Source organism: Gambusia affinis, linkage group LG10 (genome assembly GCF_019740435.1).
Source record: "Gambusia affinis linkage group LG10, SWU_Gaff_1.0, whole genome shotgun sequence".
Classification (NCBI taxonomy): domain Eukaryota; kingdom Metazoa; phylum Chordata; class Actinopteri; order Cyprinodontiformes; family Poeciliidae; genus Gambusia; species Gambusia affinis.
Genome location: NC_057877.1, coordinates 14,598,358 through 14,619,286, shown reverse-complemented (window position 1 = coordinate 14,619,286; position 20,929 = coordinate 14,598,358). Strand labels below are relative to the sequence as shown.

General features: G+C 39.9%; 1 protein-coding gene across 2 annotated transcripts; it reads left to right on the top strand.

The window, feature by feature from the left end:
- The first annotated feature begins 249 nt into the window (after window positions 1-249).
- sin3b (SIN3 transcription regulator family member B) lies at window positions 250-19,977 on the top strand. Of its 2 annotated transcripts, XM_044129358.1 has the most exons (19): window positions 250-796; window positions 3,342-3,448; window positions 5,220-5,373; window positions 6,641-7,003; window positions 7,281-7,436; window positions 8,234-8,359; window positions 8,614-8,703; window positions 8,818-8,936; window positions 9,225-9,438; window positions 9,582-9,698; window positions 9,873-10,111; window positions 10,615-10,798; window positions 11,939-12,824; window positions 14,977-15,146; window positions 15,232-15,405; window positions 17,047-17,139; window positions 17,231-17,325; window positions 17,749-17,947; window positions 18,762-19,977. In XM_044129358.1, the coding sequence occupies exons 1-19, from the start codon at window positions 686-688 to the stop codon at window positions 18,996-18,998; spliced, it is 3,834 nt and encodes a 1,277-aa protein (XP_043985293.1). In that variant the 5' UTR covers window positions 250-685; the 3' UTR covers window positions 18,999-19,977. The 2 variants fall into 2 exon arrangements, with proteins under 2 accessions (XP_043985293.1, XP_043985294.1); XM_044129359.1 differs by lacking the exons at window positions 17,749-17,947; window positions 18,762-19,977 and adding an exon at window positions 17,602-17,698 and having other exon boundaries at window positions 256-796.
- Window positions 19,978-20,929: the final 952 nt, after the last annotated feature.

Here is a 20,929-nt window from a genome sequence, read left to right as displayed (position 1 = left end):
TACATTTTGATCTTGTGCTTTTTGAATTCGCATTAATTGCATACACGTACTCTAATATTGGTGTACCTTGCATGCAGAGCTTCGTTCTTGCAGTTTTATTTCCAATGTGAGTGAGTATGTGGCTGTTATTTTACACGGGGCAACATTGTTCTTTTGTAGCAGTGAAGGGGGAGTGGAGCAATCTGATTCTTGTGAACTCGGCTCCTCCCATCGCTGCGGCTGCGCACTTCAATTTTTCACTCCGTTTTTTTTCTTATTTTTCACTCCTACTCTGGCTTCCGGACGCCAAGATAGACCGCTGCCGCCGAATTTAAAGAGACAGGCGATAGTTATTTTAAATACGTAAAACGACAACCATTGTCTCCGAGCTTACAGACCGACCCTTCGTGCTTTCGTTTGCTTAATTCGACCGTGATGTTCAGTCAAAGTCGCAGCGAGTAGTAGCTTGTCTGTCATCACTCTCCACTCTGCTGGGTTTCCCGTCTTTTTGCCTGCTTTTCCCCCCTCTCTCTCTCCCTCTGCTCGTCGAGACTGTCCAGCTAGGCAAAGTAGGGTTTGCTCGCTGGCAGGCTGGCTTCCCGACCGAGAAGACGGTTTGTCGCCTAGCCAACAACTGGAGGTAACGCCGAAGCTTCCCTCTCAAGTTGTGGTAGCGGCTCTCGAGCCTCCCTACGCCGGGGATATAATGGCGAAGATTCAGGCGCACAGCACCGCCAAGCAAATAAACCAAATTCAAGACAAGCCTTACGTGATAACACAAAAGCAAGTGCAGCAGCAGCACTTCCAGAAGCTCAAGGTAAGAGGACAACGGACAAGATGAGAGAAAAGTGTCGGTGTCTCAACCATTTTGTTGCTCTGGGTTTACCGTCGAGAGTAGTGAAAGGAACGGTTGGCTAACGGTAGTTAGCTTACTGGGCTAATAATAAAAGTAATTCATCGCTGACCAGCACAAGACTGACATGTAGGTTTAGACGTGGAAGCTGTTTTTGTTCAGCAAATGCGTAACTCGCACTCAGGGGACTCAGTTTGTTTTACTTTTTTATTTATTTTTCAGTATTTACGCCATCAGCGGCAGCTGCTGTGAGCAAACATTTAGTCTGAGCTCGGTTGTGGGAAGTTCCTTCTTGTTGGATTTTTTTTCAGCCAGCTCGAACAAAGTGGAGGACGCAAGCCAGGCCAGCCAAGAAAAGGCTACTTCGGTTGATTAGCAGCTTCGTTTTCACATGTCTTTGTGGCTGCGGTGTTTTATTAAATCGGTTTGCTTCTGCCGACACAATACAGTTGGCCAGGAACCAGCGGGGACTGAACGTATTGTGTAAATGTGTATGCGGGTGGGTGTAGTTAGTGTTAGGGGACTTATTATGGCTAACATTAGCCGCAATAACCCTCTTTAGACTGTTGGTTATAAAGCTTTGCTTTTTATTTCGAAGTGGTTTAGGTTTATCAGCATTTAATAAATGCTGTTTTTAAACAAAAAAATGGCTATTTATTTAACATTAATTGGGTTGGTTTGCAGGTTTCTAACATACCAACTATGCACAAGGTTATTCTGAGTGCTTTGCGAAAAAATAATGATTGCATTGCTGCTCGAGTTAAGCCATTACATATGAGAAATAAAGCAATATAAATGCATATTTAAAACAAAAGCCTTAGTACGTCAGTTTATAACGATTATCTTTATGACATTTACACTAAAATTACAGTATTATTAGCCTTGATTTTACTTGGATTAAGTAAATGCATGGTCATGTGAGTGATTAGTTTACAAAATCTATTGTAACAAACTATAGATGCATGCATCATAAATAATAAACACGGGTATGATAACAGAAACCGATAATCACTTTAAGTACAAACACACAAAAAGAAAAAAGCAAATGTCATCAGATGGTTGAGGTATTTTATTCTAATAGCAAATACAGGAATTAGAAGCTTATCTTGATTTCTACATTAAACCATGTCTAACCATTTTCAGATATCTAAAAAGAATTTTAAAAGTAATGTGTTTTTAATATGCTGGGAGTAAATTTTTAAAGTTTTCAGTCTGTTGGAAATGGTTTTTTTTCAGTATTTGAATTGTTGGTCACCGAAAGGGATAATTCTCTGTCTCTAATTTTTATGTGAAAATAAATAAATGCCTCTAAACTGTCAGTGAAAGAGTTTTATTTTATCTGTAAAAGTAGTTTATTTAGAAAAACATTAGTAGAGGAGTAAAGTTGGCGGTTGGGTTATTGTATTCAATTATTATAACTTTTATAATACTTATACAGCAACTTGTGCAGAACTTTTGGCTAAATAGTGGACCTGTTATTGCCTTTGACACCATAACGGATAAAAGTATTTACATATTTTGGTTAATCTGAAAAGTATTATTAAAACTGCTGAGACCATTTCTTAAGTGTTAAGCTATTCTGCACCATTTGCAGACAAAAGAATTCAAAGTGCAGTTGTATTAAAAAAAGGAAAGTTTAGATTAAGTTAACATGATTAGTACTAAATAATGGTTGAGAGAGTGAACAAAAGGTGAAAATGAGCAAAACAAAAAAATCAGATGGATATTAGAGATTTGTGTTTAAGATCTTTTGCTTTTCCTTTATTTGATGTTGGATCAACTGTCAAAGGACCTCCAATGCATTCTTCTCTTGTTGCATTTCTTAGAGAAAAACAAAAGTCATAATTGGTCAAAATAAGTGTTGGTACACAAGAAACAAAAAAATAGAAACTATTTTTATAAGCCAGAAAAAGCCTGACTGGTGCATGTGTAGTGGAGTCCATGGATCCTGGACGTCTCGGGTTTACAACAAGGTGGTTTCAGAGGTGAGGAAAATGTAAACCGTAAATGCTGTCTCCCTTTGTTAGTTTTGAACCTGGGAATGCTGAGTAAACACATCCTGGATGACTTGAGAGATCTCAAAGGAACATATCTGACTTCTTTCTCTGGATTTTTGAAATCAATCCTTAAAGTGTTGTGCTCACTGGGCTCTATTTTCTTTGTGTTGATCAGGATTCTAGCAGAACGATTTTAGATCAGCAGCAGTGAACACATCTAAAGAAACTGACTTTATTTGAACCCACTGGAATTAAAGCATTCTCACAATCTTTTTATGATTGTGGTTGGTTCATTTAACAAAAGATGAGGTTTTTGAAATTTAATCTGAAAAGATTTCGTACAGTTTTTAAAAAAATTTTTATTCCGTGCCAATTGTCTATAACATCTGTCACATTCACTTGTGACAGATGTTATACCATTAGAACACATTTATATATTGTGACTATAATTTACACATCTGTTTGAGACTAATTGTGTTTTTCCACCTTCTGCCTGTTTCTTCTGTATTTAGGTTGAAGATGCCTTGTCGTATCTGGACCAAGTCAAAATTCGCTTTGCGAACGACCCTGGCATATATAACAAGTTTTTGGACATCATGAAAGAATTCAAGTCACAGAGGTATCACTGACGATACATCCAAATAGACTAAACTTGTTTATTTTTAAGCTTTAAATGTCATGTAGTTAACTTATAACCGCTGCAGTTCTTGTTTGTTCCCAGTGCTCTATGTCCAAGCAGGATTAATTAGGCTAGTTAGGGTTTTTAGTTGACCTCAGCTTCTAGGGACATTGTTATTGTCACCAACTAAAAACTTTGGAAGTCGTTCATACAAAAAAAGAAATCTGCAGTATGGACTCCAAATCTATTCTGCACTGGAAAATTAGCTTCTTCCTTGCCTCACTAGTTTTTCTGTCCATTCTTTGATATTGTCTTTTCGCAAACGCTTCTTTATATGAAGCATTTATTATTTCCCACAACAGCTGTTTGCAACAGTCTTTTCAGATAATCTTTAATCCTTAAATCATACCATCTGCTTTTATAAACAACTCAGTGTTGCAAATGACACTCAAAGTCTTTTTTAAGACAACATGTATATTAATCAAAATAATTAATATGAAATACGACTGTCAGCTTTTACGTCTTCTAGCATCTTTCTGGATGACAAGAGACCCCACACACTACAAAAGATCTTGGGTATAACGGATTTGGTTGCAAAGGGGGCTGTCGATCCACATGGCAGATTTGAACCAATTTCACTCACCAACATTCAAATTTCAGACGGGAAATCTCGCAAAATTTCCCATCTGACTCAAGACAAAACGCAAGTTCAGAGAAAACAAATATGGAAGAAGCAATGTTTAATACACCAAAAAAAGGAATCCCTGATGTCTACTAGACTTTCTGGTGTGCCATGGCAGGGTTTTAATCTTCTGTACTTCAGTTTCCCCTCCATATTTCCATCACCTTGCTTTCTGATTGGCTCCTTGTCACACTTCAATAGGGCCAAGACAATCCAACATGTTGAATGTTCCCGATTTTTAGATCGGAGCAGTCCTAATGTCTTTCAGAGCAGACCAGGTCATTCTTACACATCACACACTGCAGGAATATCTCTTGAGATCATCTTATGAGTCATTACAATAATTGGGGCGTCCTTAAGATTGCTGGAAGTGGAAAATTAGGACATGAATTGGCATTAAAATCTTGCTGTGTGAATTAGACATAAATTGGAATGTTTCATACCGACTCTTTGCTTCTGTAATTGTCTATCAACTGACCTTGACTAAAGGTGATCAGTAAGTGCTTTGGCGCTTCTGTACTTTCCTGTTATGATCTTAAATTATTGTTACCAGCTGCAGCCTAGTAATATTTACACGTTACATACAAGTTGCTTGCCTGACCAGCCTTCAGTCCCTTTTTTAAAGTTTCAATCAAATTCAGTTATTGTAACAGAGATGAATCTTCAATCACTTCAGTTTTCTTTAGCAGTATCTTGTAATATTGTATGATAAGCAGTGACTGCGAGAACTCTGGTTTACTGACAGCTTTAACAATCACCCAAATGTTGCATAAAATCCAAAATCTGTAGTTGTGAGGAACGCTCATGTAAAAATACTGCTTCTCAGAGCTGTTAGATGATTGCTTTCTTTGCTTAGTTACTTTGCTTGAATGTTAACACCCAAGAATAATCCGTTTGCTTTAGTGATAATCTATGGTTTTTTAGAAAGTGCCCTACTCTAATTATGCACCAGTTCATTTTAAAATAGATAATTTATCTGGACTATTTTAAACTAAACTATGCTTTTTAGAACCCATTTGTTTTCATGTTTAGGAGAAGTTGATTATTATTGCCAGCTACATTATCCTGTTTGTCTTATTTCTTAAATAGCATCGACACACCGGGGGTTATAAACAGAGTGTCACAACTATTTCATGGGCACCCAGACCTCGTTTTGGGCTTTAATGCCTTCCTGCCACCAGGCTACCGGATAGAGATCCCCAAGAATGGGATGGCTTTCCTTCAGTCGCCATTCACCACACAGGTAAGACATCCTTTATCGCCTAAAACCCCAAAGACATTATATGTCTGTAGTTTTGGTTCTGTACTCCTCTGTTAAAAGGTCCTTAATGTTTAAGTCCAGAGAACTTTTAAATTTCTGGAAGGATTTGGGTGAGCTAAAGTAGAAGTTACAGTAAAATGTACCATGAAACTTTCCTTTTTTAGGGGATAAAATAGGTTACAGGACTGAAGTGCCACCTCTTCCTACCTGTTAGGCATGAACAAGCTCTGTAAAAGTAACATGATCCTGAATGTGTTATATGTGATTCTCATATTCAATGTGTAGCAAACGTGCATGAAAAGCTATTAATTTCAGTTTCATCCCTATTGGCTGCCAGAGGTTGAATTGTTGAATTGCTGAATTGTTCACTTTGTCCAGAAAATAATAAAAACCAACAATCCTGACAATATAGATCATTTTAGGGTGTTTTAAACATCATTAAAAGGAATTTATTGTGACGATAATTGGAATTCTTATATGGAATTTATCACAATAAATGATAAACAATGCAATAAATGCCCACCATTACATAGCATACCCAATTATCGTTTTATATTTCTGCATGCTGAAGCTATGATTGTACTTCCTTTTCTCAGACTCCTAAATAGGCTTCATTATTCATTATTTCATGCTTCATTTCGAAGCATAAAATAATGAATCTGATATAAACCAAAACACATGAGAAACACTGTTACTGCTGTTCACTTTAACATTATTAAAGGGACAGTATCATGTGAAATTCATTTATTTGAACTTTATATCATGTTATAATGTTATTGTCTCATCAAAAACATACCTGGAGTATTGCTCTCATTCTTTAATCCATGTTTGAGAAATCCTTGAATCTCTAGTGGCAGCCATTCAGGTTTGTAAAACACTTGAGGGAACGAAGCACCACCTTCCATGTGCAGCTCTCCAGTACCAAGCCGAACTTACAAAGCACCTCTCCCCGGTGCCTCTCCCACTCAGCTCCTTCAAACCGGCAGCAGCAATTAGTTAACACTTGGGGAACTGAGCATCTGCTGAGCTTATTGAGCTACTTCTTAGTCCAGTGCTCTGATGAATGTTTGTAAATGCTTAATAGAGGAATGTTGATGTCGGAAAGAGCAGCAACCTCTTAAGGACACAGAGGCCTAATTTAAAGACATTAAATTGCAAAGTCAAATTTCTTTTAAGTCATGTTTGATACATATAGGATTTTTATAACAACTGAAGGTTGTCAATTCATTTCTATTAATCTTTCCTGCAGGTGTCTCCCGGACAGCCGGCGAAGAGTCTGACCACTCCTGCAGTGGCTGCCACCTCAGGTAGTGTCCCCGCTGCTCATTCAGAAGCAGGACCAGCCCAGACCGGTGACACCAAGGCGGCCTCATCAGACAACCTATCTTCAACCTCAGCAGGACCCTCAGAGCCTCCCAGCAAACTTTCTCTTCCCCTGACGAGCAAAGAGGGCCACAGTCAGGCCACCACCTCGTCTATCTCCCCCCCTGCTTCCGAGACGAGCCCCGTAGAGTTCGACAGTGCCATTAGCTATGTAAACAAGATTAAAAACCGTTTCCTGGACCACCCTGAGATTTATAGAGCCTTCCTAGAAATCCTTCATACATATCAGGTACCAAATATTAAGACATATTGTGGTTACTGAGTGGCTGTATTTATGATCCTGCCCTGTTCCACCTCACAGATTTTAGCAGCCTGACTACTGTTGCTCTGATATTTCTGGAATTAAATATGTACTCCGTTACTTTGTGTTAATTTTTAAAACAGAACCAAACATAACGCATTCCAGAAAACACGTCTCTGAAGCACAACAGCAGCTCAGCAAGTAGTAACCGTGATATGTAGCTGGACTAAAGTATTAAACTTTCTACTCCTCCAAAACACCACAGAAGGAGCAGCTGGAGGTGAAGGAGAGTCGAGGCGGCCGAGGCAGCAGTGGAATGACCGAAGATGAGGTGTTTGCCAAAGTTGCCAGTCTCTTCAAGGGACAAGAGGACCTACTTGCTGAGTTTGGACAGTTCCTGCCTGATGCCAAGAGATCGCTGGTAGGTTTAGCAAAAATAGACTCAGATAAATACTAATCCACTGTTGAAGCAGATGGTAGCTTAATATGTTTTGATAATTTTCAATTGTCTTTCCAGCATTATCATCGTTATTTTCAAATAATCTAATCTAATAATCTTATTTTCAAATAGTTTAAACTTAAATTTGTTTTGCCGTTTTTCATTCATATTTTCTTTTTAAATTAAAATTTGTACTTATTCTGTGTGTTGTAGTTCAGGCTAAGGAATTGATTAGTTAATTAGTTACAAAGATATAAAGATTCATGCAGGACTGCAAACATTCATGCCCCGACATTCAACTTTTCCTCCAACACGTTAAAGAAAACGTCTCATGAATTTGGCTTATTGTTTGCTTTTACTACACACCTTCAAGAGTGAATATTTAACAATGTGCACATTAAAAATAACTTTTAATTGTTGTCTAAAACCTTTAATCAATAACCGTTAAACTTTTTGCAAGAAACAAAGCTGACTTGCATGCCAAAGGCAAAAAAAACAATAAGTCATCAACACTATTTCCTAATGAAGTTATACTGTGAAGAAAGTTAAGTTATGTTTGATTTCATTTAGGTCTTTAAATTTAGATCATAATTGTTTTAAAAAGTGTTTAACCTGAAACTGGCAGAATCCACTACTTGTTGATCTTTTACATTTCTTGTATAATGTTACCTTCTTTTGCACTTGTACTAAATATGTACTGGAAAAATGTTACTGTACCATTTATTTGAAGAGTTATGATTGAGCGCCTGTTTTTTTTTTTTTTGCTTTCTCTCATGTAGTTCACAGGGAGTTCCCTGACAGGAGGGAAAGAGCAGGTGAAAAAGTCAGAGGAAGAAGACCAGATAACCAAGCAGAGCAAAAAGAGGCCCAGACCATTGCTGATGCATATGTCCCCACTGCTTAAGGTAAACTTCCTGTGCTGATGAAGTTCTCCTGGCTATTCATAAATTTCTTTCTTTCTTTTTATCTGTGAATGCTTAAAAAATGTTTTGTTTTACAAAAAATGGCAACACTGAAGCTGTAGCTCTAATATTCTTTCCTAAAGGCTGTGCAGCTTTTTATTCTGGCAACAAGTTTGAGAGTATGTATTTGTAGCTGAGATGAGTTGAACAAAAAGCAGTAGGACACATTAAAGTACAGTTGTCTTATTTTTACTCAGAAAAAGATGAAGTATCCCTGTGCCAAAGATCAGTCCTTTGCTTCCGTTGGGAAACATGGTGTCTTAAGAGAATTCTCCTTTTTTGACAAGGTAAGTTTTTGTTAGAATTTGCTTTGTTTTTTCTTCTCATGTGGCAGATCGGTTTTGCTTTTTTATTTATGTATTAATTCTTTACATTTTTTTGTTGTATCCCCATTTGTTCAGGTTCGTCGCCTGTTTAAAAGCCAGGAAGTGTATGAGAACTTCCTGCGATGCATTGCCTTGTTCAACCAAGAAGTGGTTTCTGGGGCAGAGCTGCTACAACTAGTGACTCCATTCCTGGGGTGAGTGGCTAAAAGTATGGATAAATAAAATTGGAAGATAAGAAAGATGCCCACTATCCAAGCTATATTTTAAAACATGTAGCCCGTTTTTACAACAGATGCAACTTAGAACTAAACATAATTATATCTATAAATTAATTTTCACACCGTGATATTTATACTTTGTAAATTTGCATAAACTTAATTTAGAGGACTATTACAACTATCGTTGGATAATTAAAATCCTGTCATATCTGGAATGTTTTCAGTCCTTCATCTGGACTTCTCTCCATACATGACATCTTGCAGGAAGTTTCCTGAGCTGTACTCTCAGTTCAAGTCATTTCTGGGGGACAAAGAGCTCTCTCATGCTGTGTCGGGGCTCGCTGATCGTTACATGGAAGGAGGAGGGGGCAGAGAAGTGGATTATGCCTCTTGTAAACGCCTGGGTTCGAGCTACAGAGCATTGCCTAAGACCTATCAGCAGCCAAAATGCAGTGGACGCACTGCTCTTTGCAAAGAGGTACAATCAGAAGTCGTCATAGTTTTATTCTGTTTTATTCTTCTTTTTCTCACATAAAATATTGTAAATTCTGATTAAATACTGTTTGCAAGTGCAAATCTTTGATTACAGGTTAATAATCTTTTCTGTCTCTGCATGTTAAGGTCCTAAATGACACCTGGGTTTCATTCCCCTCCTGGTCGGAGGACTCAACCTTTGTTAGCTCAAAGAAGACTCCATATGAAGAGCAACTGCATCGCTGTGAGGATGAAAGATTTGAGGTGACCATAATATTTATTATAGAATGTTTTTGTTTTTTTAAATGGAGCATATGAGTTTTATCTATTTGCAAGTTAGGTCTTTTAAAAGATCTCATTATTAAACTCCATGGCTGCAAAATATGTAACTGTGTCTCATCTAAATGCTCCGTCTGTCACATTTTGTCACACTTGTAGTTGGACGTTGTGCTGGAGACGAATTTGGCCACCATCAGGGTGTTGGAGAGCGTACAGAAGAAGCTGTCTCGCCTGTCACCAGAGGACCAGGAAAGATTCAGATTAGATGACTGCCTGGGTGGCACCTCTGAGGTCATCCAGCGCCGTGCTGTCTATCGTATCTATGGCGACAAGGCCCCTGAGATCATCGAGGGACTGAAGAAGAGTCCCGCCACTGCTGTGCCTGTGGTGCTTAAGAGGTTTGTCTTTTTATATTCTAACTTCAAGGTTTTTTGGGGGTTTTTTTTACTAATCTTTTCTAAAAGTTTAACATCCTCTACAGCAACATGCATTGTTCGCTCATTTTAGGATTGTTATCAATGCCAATGAACATTTCAAACTTTACGTTTTACGGTTTGGAATGTTTGTACTACATGCTGTGGGTGCTTGAATCAACTTAAGTGCCGATTTGTAGTATTTTTATGTTGGTACCAAGTAGAGCTGTACAAAATCTCGATCACAAAGGACAGCTTGTATAAAATATTTGGTAGGATACTATATACTTTCTGACTAAAACGCAGTGGATTATAATAGGCCTGTTGAAAGGACTGCAATTGATTTTAAGCAACACCTGATGTGTATCTTAAGTGACTGAGTGTGGTTGGGACTTAATTATTTTTTTTATTGGGGAAGAAAGGAAAATTTGCATATTTTTAACAGTAATTTTTCTTTTGTAATACATGCTTTGTTTTTTACCGTTCAGGTTGAAAGCTAAGGAAGAGGAGTGGAGAGAGGCCCAGCAGGGTTTCAACAAGATTTGGAGAGAGCAGTATGAGAAAGCCTACCTGAAGTCCCTAGACCACCAAGGAGTGAACTTCAAGCAGAATGACATGAAGGCCCTGCGGTCTAAAAGTCTCCTCAATGAGATTGAGAGCATCTATGATGAGGTAAAACCTCTGAGGTCTTGATAAACATTTAAAGGAACATCCAACAGACTTGTTCTGTTTACATTTTTGAGGATGACTGACTTCTTATTCTTGTTTATTTTAAACTTGAGCTTTCCCACAAGCTTTTTGCTACACATAAGATGAAAAATCATTGACGCATGTCTTTAATTAAAACCATGGCTCTTGAATGCAAATGATAATTTCAGACATGAAACTTCACAGCCATGCAACTGAACTTCTTGATGGTTTTATCATTTTCTTTTCTTTCCGTACACTTGCTTAGAGCAACTTAATAATAAAAAAAGGAAAAACTGGGCTGTTTTCCATCCATCCATTTTCTAACACCCTTGTCCCTAGTGGGGTCAGGAGGGCTGCTGGTGCCGATCTCCAGCTAACGTTCCGGGCGAGAGGTGGGGTTCACGCTGGACAGGTCGTCAGTCTGTCGCAGGGCAACACGGAGACAGACAAGACAAACAACCATTCACACGCCTAGAGAGTCATGTTTCTGGACTGTGCGAGGAAGCCGGAGTACCTGGAGAGAACCCACGAGTGCACAGGGAGAACATGCAAACTCTGTGCAGAAAGACCCCGGGACCTGGGAATCGAACCCAGGACCTTCTTGCTGCAAGGCAGCAGTACTACCAACTGCGCCACTGTGCAGACTGGGCTGTTTTATTTTCACAAATTTATCATAGTTATGAAACCTGTTATGAACACACGGCAAAAACACAAAATCTTACAAGTATTTTTACTTGTAAGATTCTATTACAAGTTAAAAAAAACATTTGCACATTGTGCAAATGTTTGTACACTTGAAATAATCTAAAACTAACAGAAACCAAGATAAAGGAGTTTGTTTTAGGTCTATAATGTCTTAATATTAGTAAAGTAGTAGTTCCATTGGCAGATTAGTTTACTTGGGAATGATGTCTTGTTAGAAGGGAAATAATCTGACAGTGGAACTGGCACTTGCTTGCTTATTTTTAAATCAATATTAAATAATTATTGACATAAAACAAGCTTCTGTGTCGTCTTGAAAGTCACTTGTAAGTTAGTTTTGCCTTGTTTCAAGTGTACTTATTTTCACCACTTTTATCTTCCTCACTATCTCTTTATTGAACTGTTTTTCCTTCTTTACAGCGTCAGGAGCAGAGCACAGAAGAAGGAGGCGTTGGTCATCAGAGCCGTAATGGTTCGGGCTCGGCATCCTCCAGCGAGCCTCACATGATGTTCACATATGAGGACAAGCAGATCCTGGAAGACGCCGCCTCCCTCATCATCTACCATGTTAAACGGCAGCCCACCATCCACAAGGACGACAAGGACCACATTAAGCGCATCATCCAGCACTTTGTTCCCGACCTCTTCTTTTCTCGCCGCGGTGAGCTCAGTGATACAGAAGAATGGACCGATGAGGAGGCGGAGCCTGAGGATGGGGCAGAAAGAGGGGGCGGAGCCTCTGCACCAACAGCAGCAGCTGGAGGAGGAAGCGGCCATCCGAACAATGTGTCAGGGGGATCATCAGCAGCAGCAGCCGTCATAGGAAGTCAACCTCCATTACAGCCAACTCAGAATCAGAACCTGAACCAGTCCCAACTGCAGCAGCAACTAAACGGTGAGTCCAGGAGGAGGCGCTGCAGCCCATCTCAGCCTATGGACACTGAGCCCTCCAGCACATCCAGTAGCAACAACCAACCTGCAGTGATGACTTCTTCCACCCCTGGCTCTACTCCCATGGAGGCGAGCTCCAGCGCCGTGGGAGAAAAAGTGGACCTCCGCGACCCTGAAGCAGAACACCAAAAGGAGCTGGATGGCGTCTATAACCTCTTCTTTGTAAACAACAACTGGTATTTCTTTTTGCGGCTGCACCAGACTCTGTGTTCGCGGCTACTGCGGGTTTACCAGCAAGCTGAACGGCAGCTGCTGGAGCACCGAGCGGAGCAGAGCCGGGAGAGGCTGCTGATGGCAGAGGGGCGGAGGGAGAAGGCATGCGACCTGGCCATGGAGCTCCGCCTCAAACAGCCCAGTAAGTATTTGTCAGTGCAAAGAGGAGGTTAGGACTACTCTTTGCTGATTTATCAGCACCAATTCCTTTAGATATGGGAGATTAATGATCGGCTGATACTTACATGTAAAGCTGATCTTATCAACCAGTGTCCTTTTCTGCTCCCCTATGAGAGAGGCTTGACTGTTAGCCCCGCCCACCAGATCATGTTGCACATTGTTACCAACTTAGAAACTTTCTTGCTATATTTAGCAACATTTCAGACCAAAAAAATTGTATTGGGCAAAATTGGAATCGGCAGGTCAGGCTTTTTAAAGAGTTTTAATCGGGGACCGACCAGAAAACTGCAATCAATGCTCCTCTAGTTAGGGCTTACATGTGATCCAAACTTGAGTAGCTGTTTCTATTTATTCTTATAAAAGCCTTTACCTAAACAGCAATAGCCATGCGTGATGTAAAGAAAATTTGGATCTAATAATCTCTGAATCTAAAGGTAGGCTTGAATCAGATTTCCCGCTGTCCATGTGATCACATGATGGCAGACGATGCAGTCTGGAAATGATTGGGATTTAATTTAAATCATTTCCAGATCTGAAAGAATGAAAGATCTTTATTCCCTATCCCTTGTACCAGATTATGTATTTTTTCTGTTATTAAAAATATAAATATCTAAGTATCTGGAAAACCAAAAGGACTAATTGAACCTTTCTGTTTGTGCTTTAAAAATGGGTTAAAAAGACTGAAGACTGGGAGTTTAAGCATGAAAAGGCATCGATCCTCCATAGAGATCCATGTAGGATCCATGTAGCATCACCTAGTAATTTTTTAACATATCTGCATTGGTACAATAAATAAACTGGGCTGATATTAACATCAATATTTATGTCACTTAATATGGTTGCCATTTGTTTCTGCAGGGAGATGATGTTGGTCATGTGATCTTTGTTTGCTCATGTGACAGTGATCCAGTGCAGGGTCAGTGGTTTGGTCGTTCTTTTTCCAAGGTATCAAATTGGTAGTGAAATATTGCATATAAGTGATATTTTTTATTGGCCATAGCATCAATATTAATATTGAATACCAATATCTGCTAAAATCTTCCTATTTGTGCATCCCTAATCTGAAAATGTGCGTGGAAGCTGAGAGTAAGTGGTTAAATGGAGCGTCACACCTGCTCTGTTGTTTGACTTGTTTGTGTTCAAGTCAGACTGCAGGCTGTTGCTAAAATAATCTGTTAATCAGACAAGTTTCAGAATTGCTCATTTGTTGCAGTATTGGTTGAGCAATGTATCTAGTAGTCACCATTTATAGACCAACTCTTCTCTCTAAATTAATTGAGGTCAAATATACAGGTGGGTGGGGCTGCGTTGACTTTCAAGCTGCCATGACAGGCGATTTGCTTACTCTTGTTCACCCGGCTGCAATATTTTGAGAAAAGTAAGACAGTAAGTAGTGATGAGCTGCTAGCAGACCAGGAGGTGAAAATTGTTGTTGGATTATAGAAAACTGAGATAGTCTCTGGATGTTTGGAACTTCATCAGATCGGTCAAAGGGTAAAGAGATAACAGAGGTTACTGTTGATAAATCTGAATCTATAGCTTAACATTTGTTACAACTGGTGCTCTGCTACTCTGGGAACATGTAACGCTTAAACCTCGCTTCCTGTCCATTAATATTCACATATGATGGTGGACATGGAAGATAATTTAAAGTTAAACTCTTTCCAGCAAAACATTTTTCTTGTTTAATTTAAGGAGTTTTCCAAGCCTTTCAATTTCCTGCTGCCCCTAACTCAAAGTACCAACTCTGGCTGTTCAGCAATTGGGAAAACCTCCACCTGCTTCAGGCAAACTGGACAATAAATTGAGTACAACTAAATACTAGTAGAAATTGCCTTTTAAGGTTTTTGAAAGGACAATAGTTAGAGCTGTTCATAAAATGGTGCCTTAATATAAAGTGTAGTTCCTGTAACAGGAAAAAATACCCAGTTAAATCTGTAGATCTGTTTTAAAACCTCCCCAGAATAGATTTGCATATCTGTAAATGTCAACCTTGCAGAACACACACAGCTCTGGGTTTCATATACACGCCGACTTCTACCTGGAGGGAAATGACTAAGCTGCTCTTTAACAAAACGGTGTGAAAACTCTTAACATCGCCTCTTTGTCCACAGGCGAGGTGGAGTTAGAGGAGTACTATCCAGCCTTCCTGGACATGGTGCGCAGTCTCCTGGACGGCAACTTGGATTCCACACAATACGAAGATACGCTGAGAGAGATGTTCACCATCCACGCCTACATCGGCTTCACCATCGACAAGGTCATCCACAACATCATCCGACAGGTGATTATGCTTCGCCTCTGTCTTTTAGCTTGGTCTTGTTCCGCTTTGAAGCAGTTGTTCTGTAACCATTCTCCTCTGCCCTCAGCTGCAGCACCTGGTGAGCGATGAAGTGTGTCTGCAGGTAGTGGATCTTTATCTGGCTGAGAGGAAGAGAGGGGCGGCAGGCGGGAACCTGTCCTCCCAGTGCGTCAGAGCAGCTTGGGAGACGAGCTACCAGTGGAAGGCTGAGAGGATCATGGCTGAAGAGAACTGCTTCAAGGTGAGCAGCTTTAAGTAGAGCTAGATAACCCTGAGTGAAACCAAAGCAGATTAAAAGTTTACATTAACAGGCCTTCTTTACTCAAATACCCATAAATACTGCAACAAACTGAATTCAGAAATGGAGTATGTTTGCCTGCAATATATTTTCAGTGTAAATAAAGCTGTTTTGTGTATCCCTCTGAGGCTGTTGGGAAAACATTATTATTATTTTTTTGTTGTTTTGTTTTTTTGCATTTGGCTGAACCTCAAAGGTCATCGACGTCCAACTGGGAGGTGAATGTTCACCCCAGTCTCAGATCCTTAGTAGTTTTTATCAACTTTTCTTTCAGTATTTAACTCCATTCATCTCCAACGGTTCTTACATCAACTTTGGTCACTTTCCTGTCTTTGCTGATGAAAAGCATCCCCATATGATGATTCTGCCACCTTTTGTTTAACTTTAAAGATGGTCTGTTCAGGGTTAACTTGGTCAAAAAATTTGTCTTAGAACATCATCTTCTCCATGTTTGTTGTGTCGCCCCGCACGGCCTCTCCACAGTTTCATCCCTGACCTGTTTGCTGCGTTGTCCAACCAAGTCTAAATCACACACAAGTGAACTCTACATGCACTGTGTGACGCAAAGCTGACTTTTTTTGTGCATACATGTGACCGATATCTGGCTTTTTCCAGGCAGTCTAAACGGCCCAATTCTGATCTCTTCACCTCCTGAAAAACCTAATCTGTGCCGCTTCTTTGTGTGCTACTTATTCGGATATGTATCTGATAGTTTTAAAGCATCTGCCGAGTCTGAGCGGTCGTGTTGCATTTTTTCATGAGTTTTACATCATTGACTGAGACATACGTCATCATTCTGCCTCAGAAAAAGCCAGAAGCAGCAAATCAGGACATAAACAGTGTCAGATAATTATGAACTAATGAAAGCAATCTGTGTCAGTGAAGCGCACCGCATCACGATCCCACCACTCCTGGTTCAACCACACATCCAAACAAACTTCACTACAGAAGCTCAGTGCTGCACAAAGCTTTGTGCTTTCTTTTTATTAGCTTCCTTTGTGCTGTTATGATTTGGGGACAATACTGGCAGCTCTGAATAACTTTAAAATTGATCCATAGATGGCAGCATCCGTTATTGCCTCCATAAACACTGTGCCACTGCGACGTCAACCGTGATGATTTCAGCAGAAAATAATTCTGTTGTCCGGTGCCTTGTTTGCCGTTTTTGCTTCTGTCAGATTTTTGAGTGAACCAAATAAAATGTGTGATTAACTGCGTTAACTTTCTTAATGTGTTACAATCTTATTAATCAATCAAAATTAATGCTGTGTACTCTGGGCCTGAATAATTATAATTAATTGTAACCCTGTTAGCATTAACTCATGTCTGCAGCACTGAATTAGTGAAACGCATTTCAGCTGAGACGGTTACGAAGGTTTAAACAGCTCAGAGGTTGTTGCCGTCACGGTGGCTGAGCAACCTCTACAGGAGCAATGCTGTCGTGCACAAATGAAAACGCATCGTCCAGCAGGGCAGTTGGGACGGATGAGGTCCTTATGAAACTGAGAATGTAAATGTTAAAGTTTACTAAAGCATTTTTGAATCGTCTTCTTACTCAGATTTATAATCCTTTGTTTTTCTCAGGTCATGTTTATCCAAAATAAAGGTCAGGTGACGATGACCCTCGAGCTGCTGGACACCGAGGAAGCTCAGGCTGATGATCCGTTAGATGTTCAGGTAGTCATGCTAATGGATAAACATATTTACCCACAGAAAAACAACCCATCTGAAGTTAATAATTAAACATGTGACTCTTGTTTTCCATCAGTGTCTGTCGAGCTACATGGAGCAGTTTGTTGGGACAGAGTCCAGTTTGTGTTCCCAGGCAGAAGGTTACTTCTTCAAACCTGTATTCCTGCCCAGGTAGGCGCTCCAGAAAAGCACAGGATGTGTTTATGTCACTGCAGAGTATTTCTCTTCTGGCTTGTTGAATAGTTACCAGTCGATAGTTTAACAAATGGCATGGCTTGTTCCTCATACTTATCTAGGGATTAAAGCAGTTCAGCTCTCTCTTTTATTTTTTAATTTTTTTAGCCGAAAGGTCTGCTACATGTGACTAAAAGGGCTACATCAGGATGCGCTTTAAAAATGTCTTACTTTATACATACAACCAAGAATCTACATGTTTTTGTCTTACAGTTTGGCTGGGAAGCATCGAAACTCTGTTTTGTGTATTTGAAACTAAAATGTAATTAATGCAACATTGTGAAAATTCAAGTGATTGAACAGTGAGTATTATACAAACCACCTTTTTTGATGTCTTCATAAATGTGTTTTGTTGGAAAGGAACCTGCGGCGTTTCCGGCGCTGGCAGGTGCGGCAGGTGGAGGCGATGCGCTGCAGGAGAGAGTGGCACCGGCAGCTGGCCGTGGAGAACGCCGGCAGTCTGGAGTGTAGGTTCAAACTCAACACTCACAAGATGGTGTTTGTCATGAACTCTGAGGACTACATGTACCGCCGCGGCGCGCTGGTAAAGGCCAGGAAGGTAGGCGCTGCTCCTCACCTTACACACTGCAGACGTCTAACTTACACAGACATGCTGACGACCGTCTGACCTGTCTCAGCCGCACAGCTTGGCTCTCCTGAAAGGTCCCACCCACTTGCTAGAAGATGTCTCTGTTAAGGTGTCAAAATATTACATTTGAGATGCAACTGTTGGTTTTTCTATTCTGCTGAAGTACTTCCTGCTTACATTAGTTGATTATAATGTGATTGGCACAAAAGTTTAAACAAAACTAGGTTTGAAATGATTAAAGTGACATAAATAACTCGCTGTCATTTATTTAATGTAACTACATATATTCAAACAATTATTTAATGGAAAAACACCCACTGCATCAGGTCTGTATGTCTTCATATTTCTGTCCTTTTATTAACTCGTTCATCCCTGCATCCATCAATTTGTCATCAATCTCTTCCTTGGTAAATGATTTTTTACCTTTATGTTCTAATTTCATTCCCTCATCAAAAACATCCCGGGTAAAAAGGTTGTTAAAGGCTAATAGAGGAATGTTGTGACAACTTCCTGAAGGTGGAGTTTCAGAAAGAGCAGGAGTTTTTAAAGAAACTGGGGCCCAATTTTAAGGCTTTATATGATGAAGTCAAATTTCTTCCATGTCTTATTTGATATATGTGGCATGGTTTTCTTTAACTACCGAAGATAACACAGTGAAGGTAACACTGTTCCTTGATTTTGCTGTAAAACACACAATACTGCCCCTTTAAAAAATGAGCAGAAGCTGTGGAGGTTTGACCTGAACACTGTAAAGGACGCTGACCGTCTTCCCGCTCTCCTACAGTCGCAGCACCAAGTCGCAGCGTGCCAACACGAACGCTTCGACAAGTGGCACCAAAGTTGGCTGGCCAATCATGTCCCGGCCTCGGCCGAGCGCTCGGTGCAGAACTGGCTGATGGGCGAGGAGGAGGAGGACTTCATACCCTGCAAGACCACCTGCCTGTCCACCGAGCTGAAAGGACAGGCAGTCAACAGATACCAGGTTCATTACAGCAGTAGCAAAGCCCCGTCCTCGCCGTGAAGATCAGCAGGCCGCGCCCTCACAGGTAAATGCATGGACTTACAGGACACCTGCACACTAAACAGACATGAACAGCTACAGTCCCATTTCTCCGCCTCCCCCCCACATGTTCACTCATGGATGAATAAAACTGGCAGAGACACTGCGAGTCGGTGAGTGAGCATGTAGAGCGAGGACGAGGACCAACAGACTGAAGTAATCAATGAAAGCGAACAGTTTCTGACTGATGCGATTGGTCGGACACAACTGCACAAACGGAGCTCATCTGCAGCAGATCTATCATCCCGTCTGCTAGAGTTAACAGGACTGACGGTTGATCAGCCGAGAGATCATGGAGTTTGTTTCAGAAATGTGAATGTCTTCTTTTTTTTTCTTTTTCTTTTTTTTTTTTTTTTTAAATGTTGAGTGTAGTTTTTAGCTTCTGAAGCCAGAGAGCCTTCTGCCTGTTGGTTGATTCATGCGTGTTTATATGGAGAGATAATGGTAAATGTTTGTGTGTATGTGTATCCTGCTCTCTACATTTTGTCTGTGAGTCCAGAACAGGCTTTATAACTATAGTATCTACATTATTACTGTATGTGCATATATACAGGGATCCTGTATTTTTATATATGCATCTACACAAGTCGATACATCAGAAGATCATGTGATTCCTGAAAGTATTTGTTGTCAGCCAACCTTGATGTTCGTGCTCTTCTTCCTTTTATTTTTTATTTTTGTATTCTTCCTTTTTGTGTTGTAGCTAAATGAGTTATCACCGGGGCAACAAGGAGTGCTTAAATTTAATGGGTTTAATATTAATGAAACAGTCAAATTAAGTACTATTCATGATTTCACAAAACATTTCTTTTGCATTGTTCTCTTTTGCATACTGACATTGAAAATAAAAGCGAAGTATCATCAGTGTTAAAAAGAATGTATAATGTTTATCTTGTATCAGTTATCAGATAATAAACAACCTAGTTGTGACCTTCTTAGACTTGGACTGACGGGTTGTTTGTTGCTCCAGATATTCATCAGTTTGACTGTCACAAAGAAACTGCAGGAGTAACATGAGACACCGCAGCTGCACTCAAACGTATCGGAAAGTACATTATTAGCTTTACTGTACGTCATACAAACCCAACAGATTTAAAGTCCAATTAACAATTTTACCTTCGGTTATGAAGTAAAGTTATTTTAAAATGCTGAATTTTCGTGTTCTATTTCTTAATTGGACATTTATTATTATCAAGATATTAGATGAAGGGTGACGGAGATGATTTTTAGCAGGATTAACGGAAAACAAAGTGGTGAGTGTGATACAGAGCTATAGGACTTGGGCTCTGACTTTAAATAGAAACTGATCATGATGGGTTTCGTCATGATCCTGAAGATTAATTATGAGGAGCTGACTAAAACCGGATAATCTTTAAAGTCTGCGGAACTTTTTCACAGGCAGTTGAATAATTATTTTAGATTACCAGACTGTAACACGGCTGTTAAAACTAAATAATTTCTGAAGCAGGACAGATGCAGCAGACTGAACATGGGATCATTTCTCATGTCTGTTGCTTTTACATTCATCTTCATTTTTTTTACATTTGTTCAAAGCCGAATATTAGTCATAGTAGTGAATAATGTCTGGAAGATATTCTGGAGCCGCTTTGCTTCCTCTGGCACAATGAAGCAAGGCGTGTTGACGGAAAGCTGGTTTCAAAGAAGCACGAGGAAATCCTGGGAGAAATGTCCAGATGTCTGTGAGGAACCTGAAGCTCGGACCTTCAAACAGGAGAATGATCTAAAGACCACCAAGGTTTCAGATTTCATCCTGATTGCCTGATTTTAATGTCATCTAAAAACATCAGTATTGTTAATTGGGGAATGGCTTTGCTGCCTCAAGATTTCTACCAGAAGCTGCTATATGACCAGGAATAGTTTGTAGTGGGTGA

Coding starts and splice junctions, on each gene's coding strand:
- sin3b (XM_044129358.1), top strand. CDS start 686: ATGGCGAAGATTCAGGCGCACAGCACCGCCAAGCAAATAAACCAAATT. Junction 12,825..14,976: donor GCTCCGCCTCAAACAGCCCA/GTAAGTATTTGT, acceptor CTTTGTCCACAG/GCGAGGTGGAGTTAGAGGAG. Junction 17,326..17,748: donor AAACCTGTATTCCTGCCCAG/GTAGGCGCTCCA, acceptor TTTGTTGGAAAG/GAACCTGCGGCGTTTCCGGC.